Source organism: Diadema antillarum, unplaced genomic scaffold (genome assembly GCF_040938485.1).
Source record: "Diadema antillarum isolate AM-2024a unplaced genomic scaffold, OU_Dant_1.0 scf00000008, whole genome shotgun sequence".
Lineage (NCBI taxonomy): Eukaryota > Metazoa > Echinodermata > Echinoidea > Diadematoida > Diadematidae > Diadema > Diadema antillarum.
In genome coordinates, this window is record NW_027270897.1 from 2,348,699 (window position 1) to 2,367,049 (window position 18,351).

Consider the following 18,351-nt stretch of genomic DNA (forward strand, 5'->3'; position numbering starts at 1 on the left):
ACTAATGTGTGAAAAATGTGTAAAATTAGATTGCAAATCACAATCAACCTGCCAAAAATTGCTTTCTCTTGGACAGTACTTGCATTTTGCAAATTAAATTGCTTGAGCGATGATTTCTCAATTCAAACTACAACTGCCTGACTGCACATGTATTTTCTTGATTTGAGAGGGTTTGTTATCTCATGTGCAGCTATTTTTAGATTTCTCAAAGCGCCGTCTTAATCTCATCCAGAATGGATGTCGATGGTATATTGTGAGATGGAAGCAGAAAGCCTATTAAAATGTTATTGCAACACTTTTGACAGAAAAAAAGGTGTATGAATTAATAACCAAGCTAAGACCGTCCATGTGTAGTAGTTCCATGATACAAGCAATCACAATGGGTGATATTACAGTGGTGACGCCATACGGCATTGCGAAATCCGACTACGATCTTATTTGTCTTCTTTTAAGGCTTGTTCAATGCCAGTTTTAGATGCTAGATTTCTGGATTCGAGATCATATGTAAGTTCTTGGAAAACTCCTTGTCTTTTTTTTTTACATGTCGACCCGTACAACAAAAAATGGTTAAAAAATTATGCTGTTGTCGTTTTTACCTTGTTTTGATCAGTGGATATCTTTCACGTCTATGATGGAGTTTTACAACTAACATCACGACCATACTTTCTTTAATATGCCTTGTGTCTCTTCTTCGAATACGAATGATAGTAATTAGACAAAGTAACAAAAATGTCTGTAAGTTATATCGAAGTTATCAATGAAAGTAGGTAATTTTCATGGTACACGAGAGAGTGAAATTCTGGTGCAAGTTTTTTTGTGTGTAACATGTATGTTTGAATGCGTATGTGCTTTTTTATATTTACCCTAACTCCTTTGGGGACCATGCAGTGTCATTGTGGCCCTACTAGTGAGTAGGGGCCTATGCCTAGGTCTATTAAAGCTGCTGTTCCCTTACTGAATCGTATTAAATTTTGAAAAATAGTTAACATGACCCTAACGAACTGTCTACCGGGATTATCCAGAAACTTGACCCATACCTATTTTATCAGTGTAAATAAATCGTTATAAATCGTCTTCGACTTTAAAACATATTGATATTGAGACGTTTTTATGACAGAAATCTCAGATTAATTCATGGGCTTTTGTTTGTGGAATCAGAGGATCCTGTTGAGTGGTTTTTAAGATTCGTTTTATGCTCAAACAGATGGTACTGCTTTCTGCATTTAAAATGGAATAAAATATTGTTTTAATAGCTACAATTACCTCAATCAAACTTGCTAAAAGCCTAGAATTACACAACCTAGAGGGGTGAAAATGTTGTTTGCATGATACCTTAGAGGAAAGTCCGAACAAGATCTTAGTATTTAAGCTCTAAACCCCCAAGCGGCTCTACTGCACTAATCATACCGTTGTACATTTGCTGTTTGAAACTAATATATGGCATAATGATTTGAGTCACACGCAATAAAGAGTGCATATCTGTTACCCCTGCACATCATTAAAAGGCATAGGTCATTATCGCTCTTAACTAGAAAAAAAATACTTAAGCAAAAGAAACTAAACTGGTCACATCTGTTGAGAGACGGCGTTTCTTTTGTGACAACCACATACAATAAATAAAATCTGATTGACACTTTCAAGTAGTTACTGCATTTTCAAACTCACCACTTCCTCAAAGCCTTAATGGGAAATTGGGGAAACATTAATATCAACGTTGCTACGTAAGGTCAGGGAGTGGCCTGAGTAGCTTTGCAGTCTCATCACGAGCAATATGATTCCTTTTCTCAAATGTCAACAACAGGCACAAGATCACCAGCAGTGGAAATTGCGCAATTCTTCATTTAACAGCAGATGAAGGGAATAATAATATAGAACATCATACATAGCGTTTATGCCTTCATTGGAAGCAAATTGGACAGTCTGGTCTATATCACTGGTTTTCTGCGTATAGCAGGGACCTGTATCTCGATTTTGTGTTGTTTTGTCTATCGTAATGAATAGAAGAATGCGCTCTTTTTCATGGTGGTTTGCTTGTTTCATCCTTTGCAATCCTTTAGTAACTTCTTCAGTGGTAGACTTGCAAACAACAGGTAGGTACCTGCGTTGTTATAGATTTCTTTTCGAATGTTTTTTTTCTTTATAAAAGTACTAGAATTGCAAGCCTCAGTGAGACGTGATACATCTACAATTATTTTTGTGTCATAAATTCTAAGCAGATGAAAGAAATGGAAGAAACAAGACCAAAGGTATTTCTTTATGTCTTCTTAAATGTGTTTAGGTGAAAGGAGGTGCTGGATTTCATGAGATAAGTCTTATTATTTTCTGACCTTTTTACAAACAGGATATCATGTAATTTCAGTGTTCTTGTCATCTTGTTTTCATCTCCGTGCAGAGTATCCTCTAAGCTGTTCGGGAGAGCCATTGGAACGCGAGATATGGTGTGACAGATTTTGCGTTGGAAACGGGAAAAGTTGGGTTCTTCAGGCACCCCCTGGAAGGCGAATTCTCTCCACCCTCGAGTCAATAAATAACAGAGTGGTAGGATTTCACATTATGGATGAACTATCAAACACAACTTCTCTTTCTCTAATTCTGAGCCAAACTCAGTCATCCTCCACTTTATCTCTTGCCCATCGAGTGAAGCTACGGATATGGTATATATACTTACCCAGTAAAATTCAAGATCAACGTGACTTGTTACGACGGTGAGTACTTATGGTGACGCTTGTAGGAATGTCAATACAAACATTCACGTGCATGCCACTGATGATTACCTCCACCAGTCATATTCTTGTTTTTCATCTTTTTCACATTGTATCACTGACGGTAAGTAAAATGTGTTAACTTCAGTATTAGAAGGGTAGGCCTACGAGTAAACGTAATTGTGACGGACTTTCATTTTCACTGGATTTAATGGTAAAAAACAACAGCGGTAAAATATATTTTCCTTGTTTGGGGAACATTTTAATTATATTTTGTCTCTTAACGCATAACTTCTAACTTTTAACTTATTAAAGATGTGCAATCGCAAGTCTCTATTTCATAGAAACAGTCCGAAAATACAGACACAAAGAAAATGATTGCACTTTGTGCCACTTGTCCTAACAATACATCTTAGGACGATAATCGAATTTTTCCTTTCCGTATTCAGAGAAAGGAGACCTCCAGATGATGTTTTGACGTTTGCATTTGAACAACCGTGAATTGGTTATACTGGGTACAGAGTTTCAAAAGATGTAGTAAATGGGATGAAGAATAAAAATGTTTTCGAACAGTATAATTCATCATAATTAACAAGAATGCTGACATAGCACAGTCACTGAAAAATGCATTGTATATAGGGCGCTAAAGGGAGCAGAACAAATGAAGAAAGCATACATGCATTAAACACAGTTGAACTTGTTTAAGAGGATTTGCAGTCCAGTTATCTTAAAATATCGTTAAATCTTACGAGTGCAACAGTAAAAACGTCATCAAAATCTTTTAGAAATCAGGGAATTTATGAAATTGTAAAGTTTCGCTAATATTCTTTATCTGCAGAACAGTTCTCGTACAGTTTATATGAATATGCAAATGAGTGACTTGATGATGTCATCACCTCACAATAACAAATTCTAGCGTACAATATGACGGAAATTTGATGTTTCTGTTATTCAGGTATAAAGTTTGGTGTTATTCCTGGTTGAATAACTTCAGAATAATGATTAGTTATATATATCGGGATTCGAAACTCAAGGGTAATTGCGTTTAATGAATAAAAATACTGGAAATTTGAAATTGTTATATATAAACATTAGGAAAGTTGTGACGGGATGACATCATTAATTTACTATTTGCATATTCATACTGACTGTTTGAGAACTGTGTCCTGAACAATTAGCAAATCTTCAAAATGTCATAACTTCCTTATTTTCATCTGACTTGAATAAATTTTCACTATTGTGCTCAAAAGTTTTACTCCATCTTTTGAGACAAACTCTTAACTGCACTAGAATTACCCTTATATTCAATTAAGCAAATTGATATTGTAATAGAATTAGAGTATTGGATTATTTTGCCTAAAGATAATAAATTTCACAAATCTGTATGTGACACTATCTATTTGTGTACTACCTCATGTGGAACTATGTAAATTCTCTGCAGTGCCCTTTCAAGAGAGTAGAATTCATGAATGAATAGATTGGTACGTTGTCCTGAGGTATGTGCTGAAATGTCGAGAATCGTCCGATTCGTAGCCCCTAAGAATACAGGTCGCCTATATCCTCAGTACTAGGAAGGGTTGCAAGGGTGTCCCTGCTGTGGTGCTTCTGTTTGTTCTCCCTTGTTGGCTACATGAACTCAATCCAATTGTGATTTAAATGATGCAATCTGATTAAAGAGCAGTAACAACAACAACAACAACAACAATGATAACAAAAAGCTACAGACTTTATAATAATATGTGCATCGTATATTGTGAACATTGTATATCACTGTAGCTACTTCAACGAAAACTACAGACACCAAAAAGTATAATTGTTTTGCCATGTACGGTAGCCAGCAATCTATATTCATGAAAGATAACAGCCTATATCCATGACGTCGGACGATGTATATTTCAATGTGTTCACAATTCAATATCAATCGTCTTGTGGAGTTAAAGAATGTATAGATTGAGATTACTGATAAAACGCATCCAATGAAAGAACTTTTTATTGCACCTTTGGGGGTAGATAACGTAGACATTAAATCTACCAAATGACGAGTTGAATGTTGAAGAACTTTCGCTGTGTAAGTATTCTTGCACGAAAAAAAGATGGGCATTTAATGTGTAAAACTCTTCATGTGATAAAGCAAATCTATTGTGTTCATTCACTACCCGATTAGCCTGATATCAAACACGAAAGGCTTCACTGACGTAGCTAAATCATGATTATATCCAAGGACAGTTTGGAATGGACGGTTCTCGGGAAGAATTGATATAAATACAATCAGCAAAAAAAGAAAGAGTACACACTTTTTCAAGTTTTTATTTCTCATAGATATTTGGCTAAAAGTTCATGTACTACAGTGTATATACCATATGAACCTGTTATCAGTTTGTTGGGTCAATAAATGGAAACTTACCAATGAGTGAACACCTTTTGTTTTTTCTTCGAAGGCACAAAAGTGAAAATTGCAAAAAAGGTACAAGTTGTCATTCATGCGTAAGTATTCCTCCATGTTATTACAAGAACAAAAACATATTTAACACAGTAAAAACAGATGAATTTGGTTGGAAAAAAAATTCCATAAACTCTATAATTTTCCTTGAAGCCCAAAAGGTCAATAAATGTAAACAATTACGGAGTAAATGATGAATCTTCTGTCAAATCCAAATTCAATTAATTTTGAGTTCGTGAATTTGTCTCATGAATGCTCAAATTACTGAATAAAAGAATCAAATAAAGATATTCTGTTCATGTAACCATGTTTGGGGCCTTACTCCCTTTTTCATTTGAGGTTTGAATCGACAAAAATTCTCATTATTTCCCTTTTTTTTTGTTTCACACTCTAATTTTGTTTGAGGTTATGAAGAGATAAAGGAACAAAAAATTACTTTTATTATTTCAGTCATTTCTCTCATTGAGTTAACCGGTTTTTTATTATTGGCAACATGAAAGGCATTCGCAAATGGAAAACAACATGTCATTTTTTGCAATTTTTACTTTTGTACCTTTGAGGACAAAAACGAATGTGTTCTCTCATGCATAACGTTTCCATTTATCTTAACCCAATAGGTTATAGCCAATTATATGACGTTTCTAATGGTATATAATACATTGATTTCCATCCAACTCTTCTTTGAAAAATATGACCTTCAAAAACTGTTTGTGTTTTGAGTTCGTGAATTTGTCTCATGAATGCTCAAATTACTGAATAAAAGAATCAAATAAAGATATTCTGTTCATGTAACCATCTTTGTGGCCTTACTCCCTTTTTCATTTGACGTTTGAATCGACAAAAATTCTCATTATTTCCTTTTTTTTTGTTTCACACTCTAATTTTGTTTGACGTTATGAAGAGATAAAGGAACAAAAAATTACTTTTATTATTTCAGTCATTTCTCTCATTGAGTTAACCGGTTTTTTATCATTGGCAACTTGAAAGGCATTCGCAAATGGAAAACAACATGTCATTTTTTTTGCAATTTTTACTTTTGTACATTTGAGGACAAAAACGAATGTGTTCTCTCATGCATAACGTTTCCATTTATCTTGACTCAATCGGTTATAGCCAGTTATATTACCTTTCTAATAGTATATAATACATTGATTTCCATCCAACTCTTCTTTGAAGAATATGACCTTCAAAAACTGTTTGCGTTCTTTTTTGCTGAGTGTATTATTCAATAAAATTTCAATTCAATTCATTTATTTTCATTTTTCTTCTTTTTTCCTTTTCAACAAAAACATAACACAAGATAGATCAGGTTTGACATCATAAACAAAGTACATTTGTAATGGTATCAATAAACATAGGAGCGCATACTGACAAAAAAAAAATAATACAAAGTCATGCTTCAGTTGAAAAAAAGGAAGAAAGAATAGAGAGGTCCACTAAAAAGCAAAGCTTGTAGATTGTGAACCACTCATATAACCTATGAATTACTTATTTACAAACACTTGTGACGAATATAATATACGACAGGACGGGACAAAACAGAAGAAACACATTCATTATTAAACATTTCGCAAGATAGGGAGATGTTTTTTTTACTTTTCTTAAATGACTCTTTGTAGCCAACTGGCATAATCATCACAACCCGTTTTACCTGTAAAAAAGCACAAAACTATGTTCATTAAGTAAGAATGGTAGCATTACTGATTTGAGTACTGGAATGAACATATGCAAAGCATAGAACCACTCTTCATTAATTGTCAAGGGATATCGTCGGTGAAGCTGGTTGACGGACCCTCTCACCTGGACGGCCTACTAGTCATTGCATCAGACGATTATGTCTGCCTTGATGGATTTAACAACGCAACTGCGAAGCTAGTCTGTGAAGAGCTCGGCTTCCCAGCGGCAAAGGAGTTCTCTGCTCAGATTTTGCCCAGTGCGCATAATACTTCAGCTGCGATGACGAAACTGGCAGCCCTATCATGCCCCGACGGTAACTACTAAATTGTGCATTTCGATCTAAACTGTATGATAGCAAAATATCGTATTTCAAATAATGCACACAAATGTAGTCTAACGACGCTTTCTCTCTTTGAACTGAAGTGATCAAACATCACAGGAAAGGGTGGAAATTTGACGGTCAAAATATGTTTTGTGTGGACCTATTCACATTTCACGACCATTAACTTGTTTCTCTTCTAATTTCTATGTTATTCGGTTGTTTCTGTAACAGAGTCATTTGTCCATTTTGGATGGGGGCATTGTGGCATAGTGGATAAGACTCTTGACTTTCGATCGGATGTCACGAGTTCGAAGCACATGAAGTGCATATGTCCTTTGTGATGTTTTTTTTTTTAATCCATTATGACATTCATGACATTCAACGTCAATTCAATTCTCGCTATCGCCAATGACGTAAAAAGTACCCGGATGTGGCTTTTTCGTCAAGATTTAGTGCACTTGGTAGCAAGGGCACTTCCGGCGCGGGGCATAATTTGCACAACGCTAACGTGCGCGTACGTGTACCTTACCTATAGCGCAGCGCCGACCACTGATACTAGTACAGTAGGCCAATAGGCCGCTGTACCGCCCGAGCTACGAGCCAGAGAGTGGCCAGGCCTGTCATACTCGTACACTGTAGTCCCCGCCGGCGGCCGGCCTTGCATTAGCATTCACCATAGACAGATAGACAGAAAGATCCGTCTGTCCGGAGGACTCTTTTATATTTTGCCATTAACGCTGTCCTCCGTAGACGGAGGGGATCGGTAAAGCCAGACGCAGTCTCCGCGGAACATTCCCCGACGGACAGATACAGACCGATCTTTCGGTCAACATGCACCACTGCACGCAGCGCATAAGCTAATTACATAACACATACCGGTACGGCGTACTGCTTGATCATGCGATCGATGAGCACATCACAGATCAGTCTTCTCCTTCTTCTTTTGGTCTGATTAAGTCTGCCTCCTTCAATAGACTGAAGATTCTTGCAGACTGGTGCTATTTACATTATAATACAATTTATTTACAGATATTTACAAGCACATAGAAAATTTGACGAAAATACTAGCCACTGTGATCAACCGTTAGACGGTTTGGAAATGATCCCACAGATGGCGCTGAAACAATTTCTGACGACAGGGAATTCCAGTTCCTTACAGTTCTTGGGAAGAACGAATGGCGATGCGATTCAGTTCTCGAATATGGTACCTGGTAGGAATATGGTTGCGAGGCTCTCGTTAACTGAGTAGCCTGTTTGATGATATAGTCCTGTGCTGAAAATATGCTGAAAATATGCTGGAAAATATTCACCCACCTGGATATACAGTATATCGTCATGGAATATGCCCATCTTTTCTTTTATTTGTTCTCTGTCGAAATGTCACGAACACAATCGGGAACGAACAGTGATCTCGAACTTATCCTGTCTCCGAAGCAATTTCTTCCAAGTAAGTACGTACAATGTACGTAGGCACTAGGCCTACTACCTAGTGCTACTATAATACTACCACTACTAGTAAGTCGCGCGTGCACGTACTGCGCTGTGGAGTCACCCGCAAACTTCACCCACGCGGCCACGTCACGTCTCGCATGCCAGTAAGGGTCCTATTTCTGCAGATTTTTTTCATTTATTGTCGTGCGAACAACACATGGCAGCTTCGCAGCAACAACCAATAGTCGTATTAACAGCAATTTCTTAAGAATGGAGAAATTTCAAATCATATTAAAGCTGTAATTCAAGTCGAGAAAACCGGAAGTACACGTAGAATACAGTCGGTTGTGTGTGTAAATAGCATTAGTCACGTATCACGCGCGTACGAACGGAAGTGACTTTGCTACCGGACTATCCCATAATGCACCGTAAATGACGCTTAAATCAACATCCGGGTACTTTTTACGTCATTGGCGATAGCGAGAATTCATTCGTTTACTGTCCATATCGGAATACGTGGTTCGTTTATATGCTTTCTGCGAAAATATACAATACATTACTTAAATAACATGTCCCTCTCGACCGAGGTGTATGAATGGGAACCTGGCAACGCTTGGTGGCTATAGGTGAATAATAATGACAGGACGACCCTCTGGTAGCGCAGTGACAACACTGAATAAAGAAGATCATAAAATTATTATTAGAATTTCTTGCTGCGAGCGCTACGGCTACGGCTCGCATAGCTAAACATATTTTCCCCCCTTTTTTGTCATCGAATTCATAGGTTCTGTTCGTTTAGATGAATGCTCAGTGACAACCACCGAGTGCTCTTCAAACAGATCTGTTAGGATCACGTGCCGAGGTAAGGCATGTGCGGAATCCCTTTATATGTTAGTGTATGATATATAATTATGTATATGTCTATGCATGTGTGTGTATGTGTGCGTGCGTGTCCGTGCATCACAAAACCAACAAAAAGTCGCACAACCTGATTTTCGGTGAGGACTTATAATTTTTTTTTTAAACACTTTTTTTCGGTTTGATTGCAAACACATTTTCACTTCCAAATTTAAGAACTTTTGGAGGATGGTGATCTTGCTTTGGAAGTGATCGGTCATGAATAGGATAAACTAAGAAATGTGCAAATTGTCTCTTTTGTTTAATAATCTCTTCGTTGTGGTTGTCACAGAGTTTTATACCCTGTTCTCTGTTCAATTCATTGCAGAGAGCACAGTTGGGTGAAATTACACACTTGAGTAGACCCTAAACTTTTAAGCCTTTTTTTTTCAGCACACACTTTTCTAGAGTGTGTACTTTCTTTCCATTATTTAATTGAGTATCGAAAGTCCATTAGTATTGCATTATGGTATCTAAAGCTTAGAGCCTTTTCTTTAAGAGTCTACTCTAATTACAACACGTGGTTATAATCTCTCTCTCTCTCTCTCTCTCTCTCTCTCTATATATATATATATATATATATATATATACATCTATATATATGTGTGACCCTGCACCACATAACAAACAAAAAGTCGCCAGACATGGATTTTTAGTGAAGGGGAGATTCTGAAAGAGCAGACTCTAAGCTTTAAAATGATGTATAACTCAATTCAAATGGATTCTCCTAACCTATACAAATACTGGAAAGAAAGCACACACTCTGGAAAGTGCGAACTGAGAAAAGAGGCTCAGGGTCTATTCAAGTGCGTAATCTTTACTAAGCCGTGCTACCTGTGCGATGAATAGGACAAAAACATGATGTTAACCACTGTAGCACCAACAATTAAGGGATTATTAGATTAAGTTGAAATTAAAGATGGTCTATTATCACATTCTGACCATGATAAATGTCAACTTTCAGAGCAGTAGCATTATCCTTTCAAAAGTGATTAGAGTTGAAAGTGAAAAGGGTTCAAAGGATTTTCAAGAAATGGAAGGGGCCTCCAAGAAAAACCTGATTATAATACCCTATCAAAAAAGGGGTTGTAGAAAAATTGCTGGAAACCCACTTTCCCATTCAATTCATGATCCCAAAGTAAAGAATAATGTAGAAGAAGAATAGCTCTTTCAGAAAATATGGAAAACTCAAAATTGACTCTGTTCACCCATTTCACCTTTCTTAAGTCCTCACGTAAAATCAAGGGGTGCGACTTTTTGTTTGTTTTGTGATGCACGGTCATATATATAATATAAATATATATATATATATATATATATATATATATATATATATATATATATACAGGGCTCGACACTAACGGTGGCCCGGCGGCCCGGGGCCACCAAAGATGAAAGTCGGGCCACCAAATTTCAAAAAAGGGCAAATTTGGTGGCCCGCCTCGGGCCACCAAAATTTTTTGAAAAGTATGTGAATAAATTCGTAACTTTTTGCGCCGGAAATTAGCAGTTAAATTTGTTCAACGGATGGACGAAAAGGACTGATTGAATGCCTGAGAGTGAGTGTTGCAAGTTTGTTGAAGTTTATTTATGAGTAGATATGTCCAACTTCTAATTCCTACTATCATAAATCTTAAATATTTGACTCATTAAAAAAAAGAATTTGTAATGTTTTTTATTGGGTTTTTTCGGGACACCAAATTTTTTTCTCGGGCCACCAAAAATATGAAATTTAGGATTTTGGTGGCCCGATCACAAAAAAGTTAGTGTCGAGCCATGATATATATATATATATATATATATATATATATATACATATACATCATATACATAAATATAATCTTGCATTACAAATGATGTTGCCCAAAATAAAACTGAATTCAGTTTTAAAGTTATGAAAAAGAAACAAACATGACGGTATATATCCCTTAACAACAAGATAAATTGCATTTATATTGAAACTTAACTAGGTCATAAAACATTTCGAAGAAAATTTTCATATAACTTAGGCGACGTAAAATGTATATCGCCAAACCTTTTGTAAATTGATCCATTTTTCACACATGTAATGAATTGCATACTGCGAGAAGGTATGATTTTCTACTAATGCCTTAAGGTTTCTATAATTGTTTAAAAATTGTTATATCCATTGACGGTATGTTTTACCATTCTGTTTTATTTATTTGTGGTCATTATCACCTGCTTGAAAAATATTACTTATAGTGTGATGTATGAAACACACTAGCAGGTTCCAATCTTCATATTTTGTAACTGCATAGAACCTGGATTTCTCGGATGCTACAGTGGTAACCAACAAGCCATTCAGGCGGTATCTAGTTTTGGATTTGGCGCTCATTCAGACGAAGAGTGCATATCAACTTGTCGGACACAACGCGAAATCAATGGTGTTGCTGTTATACATCAAAGGAAATGTATATGTTTCACGTCAGAAGATTATATAAATGTCGTTTCTGCCGGAAGTTTTTCTCCCAATTGGACATGTCCACTCATGGAAGATCTTGGCTCTGACCGGCATTATTCATTCAACCGTGAGTACGAGAAGTAGACCTTCCTTGAAAGGAGGTAAACGTTAGCAAAAGAAGAGCATACAATCCATGTTTACTATGATATTTTGATTTTTCTCTTATCATTGTTGATGTGTCTAATCATCGTAGTGTGTGTCTATGTATGATATATATATATATATATATATATATATATATGTATATATATATATGTGTGTGTACACAATTATATATATATATATATATATATATATATATATATATATATATATATAAACATGTTGAGATTTCTCGTGTTGGCTCCATGGAGAAAATAATGAAGAAACGAACTGGTAATGTATTTTTGGGCAAATAAAGCATGACTTATTTTTTCTTCAAGACTCCAGAAGTTTTGTGATTCTGTAGTAATGATTGCAATAGTAGTCAAAACCATCCACCATGGTGACGGGATGCTTGTATTCAGCTTGAAACGAAGGATAATAGGAGAATACATCCAATTCCAATCCCAACTTACGTGTGTGTACTATCCTTTATATTCTATCATCACACAAGCATACCAGTAGGCGAAAGAGTAAATGGATTGTAAAATGTTGTGCATGTGGCTCATGAAAGATACTTATACTCCTGGCTTCTTTCACAGTGTCCGTCGGGTTTTGTACTCATCCCGGTCACGTGCCTAATGGTCATTGGGACTCCAACATCACGATCTTTGGGTCTGAGATATCTCTTACCTGTGGCAAAAGTCTCAACGTCACTGGCAGCCCGACACTCCAGTGTATGGGACAACCTGGATGGTCGACTTACTTCCCCATTTGGAACGCTTCAATCCCCTCTTGCCAGGCAGTCGAAAATGCATCAAGCGGTTTGTTGTAAACATACACGTAGCAACATGTGATGATCATTTGTGAAAAATTACGAATTAAATGAATGACAAACTTTGTTTTTGCTATGGAATTAGTGAACTTTGCCATGAATTCGTTAAAATATTATATGTTGAATTAAACTCGCGATTTATGCAAGGTGTATGGGCATATATAACATAATTTATCGATGGGGAAAAAAATTTACACTCTCTCAACCCGCATCGCACGCCTATTTGTTATATCTCGACAACTTAGCTTTCAGGACTTCTTTTCCCTTTTTTCACCGGTTTAATGGTCATATCACTTAAGTGATGATTAACCCTACTGACAATTGACTGACATTTATCAGCCGTTAGGCCTATAGGTTGAAATCGTCGAAACATAAATGTGTATACAGTGGTGATGTAGATTATGGTCTACGAATCCAATTTTTATGACATGAATTATTTCCTTGTAATGATATGTACAATGTCCCGTTTGTGTGCACTTATTTACAGACAATGAATGGGAAAATGATGAAATCGGTATATCATGACCCCGTCATAAACATACATCATTTTAGCAGCATAAGTAGGGTCTACTGCGCTGTAATACGATTGCATGTACCTACGAGCTCGGAAACCATGCACGCATGGCTGTTTCTTTGTGGATGTCCGTAAGGTTATAGTTGTAATGATGGTGGCAAAATATAAGAACAGCATCCTCCTGTATACTTATGGTTCAGCTAATATTCGAAAACAGTAATCTTGTACGTTTTAGAACATCGCGTAGGACTTTGTTGTTAGCGTGGTATACCTTCATTTCTTGATCAGCATGCAGGTACATAACTTCCAAAATGTCGAGAGCGTTCAAAATATACACAACTGTGACCCTGGTTTTTTCCTTTCTATCTGCTGCCTTCTCTTTGAACAGGTGAGATACAGTCCACTGAAAAATGTACCACAACACAGGAGACAACTTTCATATCATCCTCACGTGAGTTGCATATCCTTAACAATTTAAAGCTTGAGTAAGTTTTGTGAAGTAAATGTAATATGGTGATTGTGTGATTGTGAAAATTTTACTAATATTTACTAGTGATTCGGAAGAATCTGTGTCCGTCACTTCAGTGCATTGTTTTTTTTTTATAAACACATATATCAGTGCTGAGATGAATACGTCTCATATCATGTTTGTAACTTACTTAAGGCCGTTCTCGTCAAATTTGAAGAGATTTGGAGAATATCTCATTCATTTTGCAGATATAAATGAATCCAGCTGGAAGCAACTGACAATGCGAGAAACAGTGATTACAGTCGCAATGGTTGTGGGATTTCTTCTTCTCGCACTAATTGGTCTTGCTACCATTGGAAAGTTTGTCAAGAGACGTGCTGGGGGTGCGAATGTAAGTAGTACTTTCCAATGAACTTTTCAACTGATCCTTTTTGTAACTTTATCTACCAGCACGGATGAAGTTGTTTCCAACTGAGGAAGCAAAGTAGATGCTTTAAAATCATGGTGGCATGTTTGGAACCGAGCTGTCTGTGTCTCATTATTATATATTAAAAAATCGACGCTGCGTAAAGATAATTTTATCATTTCTTCATATGACATGGGATAAATAAAGCAGAGAGCAAATTAATTGTAAATCTAATCTTTTTAGCAATAGGCAGCTACTGCTCTATGGCTGTCACAATAACATGTACCATTCACAAGTACCTCAGAACCTACAAGGAATTTAGTCGAACTTTCCTGTTTGTGCTTTTAGGGCATTTCCGTCGTCACATTTAACAAGACTATTTCACATAGTTTACTGTGTTAATATACCAATGGGTACAGTACAGATTATTTCGAAGATCGAAATCGAAAGAAAATATATAAATATTTATTATCGTGTATATCTTTATTGGGACAATCTTTTTTCTGATACTAGGGCAAGGGACAAGAAAGTATGCCCTCGTATTATGTGTGTTTCTTTAGGCTTGATCTCCTCTCCTTTTGAATATATGATAGATGGCAAAGACTTTTCCTCCGGGTAACCTTTACTATGATTATCATGTGCTTTTATTCCTTCCAGCACACAGCATTATAACACAACTTTGTGGCAAATCAGATGGATGCACAGGGGTGGCATAACCACATTTTCTGTAAAACAAGTATAATCATAACATTGTTTTCAAGTTTCCCACACGGTGAAGGCCGTGCTGATATCAGCAATGAGATAAATACTTTAGATTCTTCCCGACAGTCCATTTACCCTCATATTTAGGTGTTCATTTCATTAATCAATATTTTAAAACTGTATATGGCTGTCCTCTTGCTATGTTTGCAGGACCGAAGTCCTGAGGTAACAATGAGCACAGGTCAACATACTCCAACTTCAGCAGGGCCTGGTTTGCGTTCTCAACCTGTTGCCACGAGCCAAGATGGCCAGGACGCTAGCACATGTGAAAACACACCTGCTAATGGAAAGAAGAAGCTGTATATGGACATGTCAGGAAGGATGAAGAAGACAAAGAAGGGAAGTGCCACGTTTGTTCAATCAAGAGATACGGGGGCAGATAAAGAAGACATCGATGTAGACGGTTACATGCTTTCAAATGTAGATAGGTACAAAAATACTAGACAAAACCCTCAACCAAGTGACATTTTGGAGACGTATGGGATTGGCAGTGGTGCACAACTTGGTGATGCAACCAGCACACCATTATCATTTCAGTCAGGAGCTGTCGATTACCCTGGAAGGTTCGGGGACATTCAATTGCCAGATTACCAAGAAATTGACTTTAATTTCCACCGATCTGTACGTAACCCAGAATGTCAATATCAACCAGAGTACTGGAATTTGGATAGAAATGAAAAATGTAGCCCTGTGGCATTGGACCTGAACGATCCCTCATATTCCGCGTCAATTTACTCAAACGAGCAAAGCGAGAAGCACGAGGTAGATGAACATGGGTATCTCGTTCTAGAAGCAAGTACCGGTGATATCACCCATGATCAATTCGTTGACAGAAGTAAAATGCCCCCAAAGAAAGCATCATTGTACGAAAGCGAAATTGTCCCTGGAGCATACGTACAGAATCGCAATAGCCTTGTCAATTCAACACTGTATGAGAGTATTCCTGGTATCCGAGAAGTGTAAAATCACGTGTTTAATGTTGACCTACATTAACGATCACATAGCAAAGTTCACTACTTCCTTGATTCGCCTGACAACTAAATATGCCGTAGACTAGTTGTGTCGTTGTTGTACTTTGTACGATGTTGCCCATGACATTGTGATAATTGTCATTGTGTGGAATTGCTATAACATTCATGGGCATTCGTCAGTGTTCGTCATAGTGGGAACGCCCTGAAGATGTGGTTATCCACACGCGCTTAGAAACACCAGTGTAAAGCGCCAAATAAACGCAACTATTATTATTATTATTATTATTATTATTATCATTATTATTATCATTATTATTATTGTTATCATTATTATTATTATTATTATTATTATTATTGTATTATGCAATAAGCAATAAGTATGCAACGACACAATTGCGAACTTTTTCTTCTTGAATCATCATGTAAAAATGAGTGATGAACCCGAAAGAAAGGTTCAAAAGGGGACAGCGGCAAACAAGATAGTAACAGTCGTAAGATTGCTTCACTTCAAACATGCACCCACCAATGTTATGTTATTATGAATGAGAACGATATGTGTACTAAGAATTATTTCTTTATATTTTCAATCAAATATATAAATAAAAAAGACAATTCTGATAAAAAATATTATAGTATGCTATTCAAGGCAATGTGGTCAATATTACTTCATATCTGCCATGTGAGTTTTCAAATGTTTCTATACACAATCATGACAATAGTATAATGTACCTTGTCTTTTTTCCCCGAGAAACTGTGACATTATGACATACTTGGCCCCAAACCAAATGGATTCTATGTCATCGATGGGTTTAATACCTCATTATACAGATACAGTGTAGATGTCAGGCACCGATTTCCCCATAAAATGTACATGTGTAATGAAGTGATACAAGGGAACTAGATATAACAAGGAGCTTGCGACCTGTCTATTTTCATCATCATATTCCATGTGTCTTTCTGTGACTACCGTGGTAAGCACAAGAGGTATTGCACAAACACACGCTTTAAATACTTATGCTTTTTTGTTACTGTATGTAACAAAGGTTAGCGCTGAAACTAGAGCGTTTTTTGAAGACGACAGCTTTTTGAAATTATTCTATTTTCTCCACCGGTGAAAACAATCGGTCTTATTTTCTAGACGTAAGAACTTTCAAATGATTATGCATTGTTCTACATGCAGGCGATCACGTCACCCCTGTTTACACTTAACTTTCAATTTCAATTTCCTTTATCCGATTTTCGAGTTCTGTTCTTTTCTTAAATTTTTTTGAAGAATGCAGTATACTAAAGGAAATCCAACAATGCAATGAATGTATTGGTAAGCTTTAATTTACTGATAGGTTTATTTTATAAACAATATTGAATGAATTATTAAGATGCAAGATACAGTAGATTATTGCATTTTCTCTTTTCTAACATAAATGAAAACAGTTGCAGGTATTGTCACAGTAATCATACATAATGATGCTTGATTAGACCACAGCTCTCTCATGAAAAAGACCAAATTGTATTTAAATGTTGTGAATGATTATAAAATATTAAAGAATAAAACGTGGGAATATACAAATACGTAATGCATGCACGTGTACATTCTCACTTTCAATGTGTAATTGAGCGCTGACATGTCTATGAGAGCTGGATCTATAGTTATATAATATTCATAACTATAGATCCAGCGTTAGGGAGACATTATGTTCGTAATCACTTTATGGAGGAAACCACTTGTGTTTGATTGATGTTTTCAACTACATGCATATTATATCTCATTCAACAGCATGCTTTCCTGCTGACATTTACACAATGTTTCCCAAAGCCGGAACTATAATATAGTTCCGGCTATATATTATATGTGACCGTGCATCACAAAACGAACAAAGAGTCGCACCCCTTGATTTTACGTAAGGACTAAAAAATGGTGAAATAGATCAACCGAATCAATCATGAGTTTTTCATATTTTATGAAAGAGCTATCCTTCTAGGCTTCTTCTACATTATTCTTTAGTTTGGGATCATAACATGATTGTGAAGTGTGTTTTCAGCAGTTTTTCTACAACCCGTTTTTGGGCAAGAATAGAATGATCATAATTTATGTCTTTATAGAGTCCCCTATTCATTTCTTGAAATTCTTTACACACTCTTCACTTTCAAGTCTAATAACTTTTGGAAGGATACATCTAGTGCCTTGAAAGCTGCCATTAATCGTGGACAGAATGTGTTAAAAGAACATGCTCAGTTTCAGCTTAATCTGATAATCCCTTCGTTTTTGTTGCTCCAGTGGTTTACATCATGTGTTTTGTCCCTTTCATTGCACAGCTAGCACGGCTTGGTAAAGATTAAGCGCTCGAATAGACCCTGTACTTCG

General features: G+C 36.4%; 1 protein-coding gene and 1 long non-coding RNA gene across 2 annotated transcripts; both read left to right on the forward strand.

Moving 5' to 3' along the window:
* Positions 1–2,010: 2,010 nt before the first annotated feature.
* LOC139717890 (uncharacterized) lies at positions 2,011–12,001 on the forward strand. Its single transcript, XR_011710010.1, has 5 exons — positions 2,011–2,090; positions 2,393–2,705; positions 6,905–7,132; positions 9,357–9,434; positions 11,749–12,001. It is a non-coding gene; the product is annotated as an uncharacterized lncRNA (long non-coding RNA).
* A 2,146-nt stretch (positions 12,002–14,147) lies between these two features.
* Positions 14,148–16,530, forward strand: LOC139717898 (uncharacterized). Its single transcript, XM_071629388.1, has 2 exons — positions 14,148–14,241; positions 15,169–16,530. Exons 1-2 carry the CDS (start codon positions 14,158–14,160, stop codon positions 15,979–15,981), a joined length of 897 nt encoding a protein of 298 aa, XP_071485489.1. The 5' UTR covers positions 14,148–14,157; the 3' UTR covers positions 15,982–16,530.
* Positions 16,531–18,351: the final 1,821 nt, after the last annotated feature.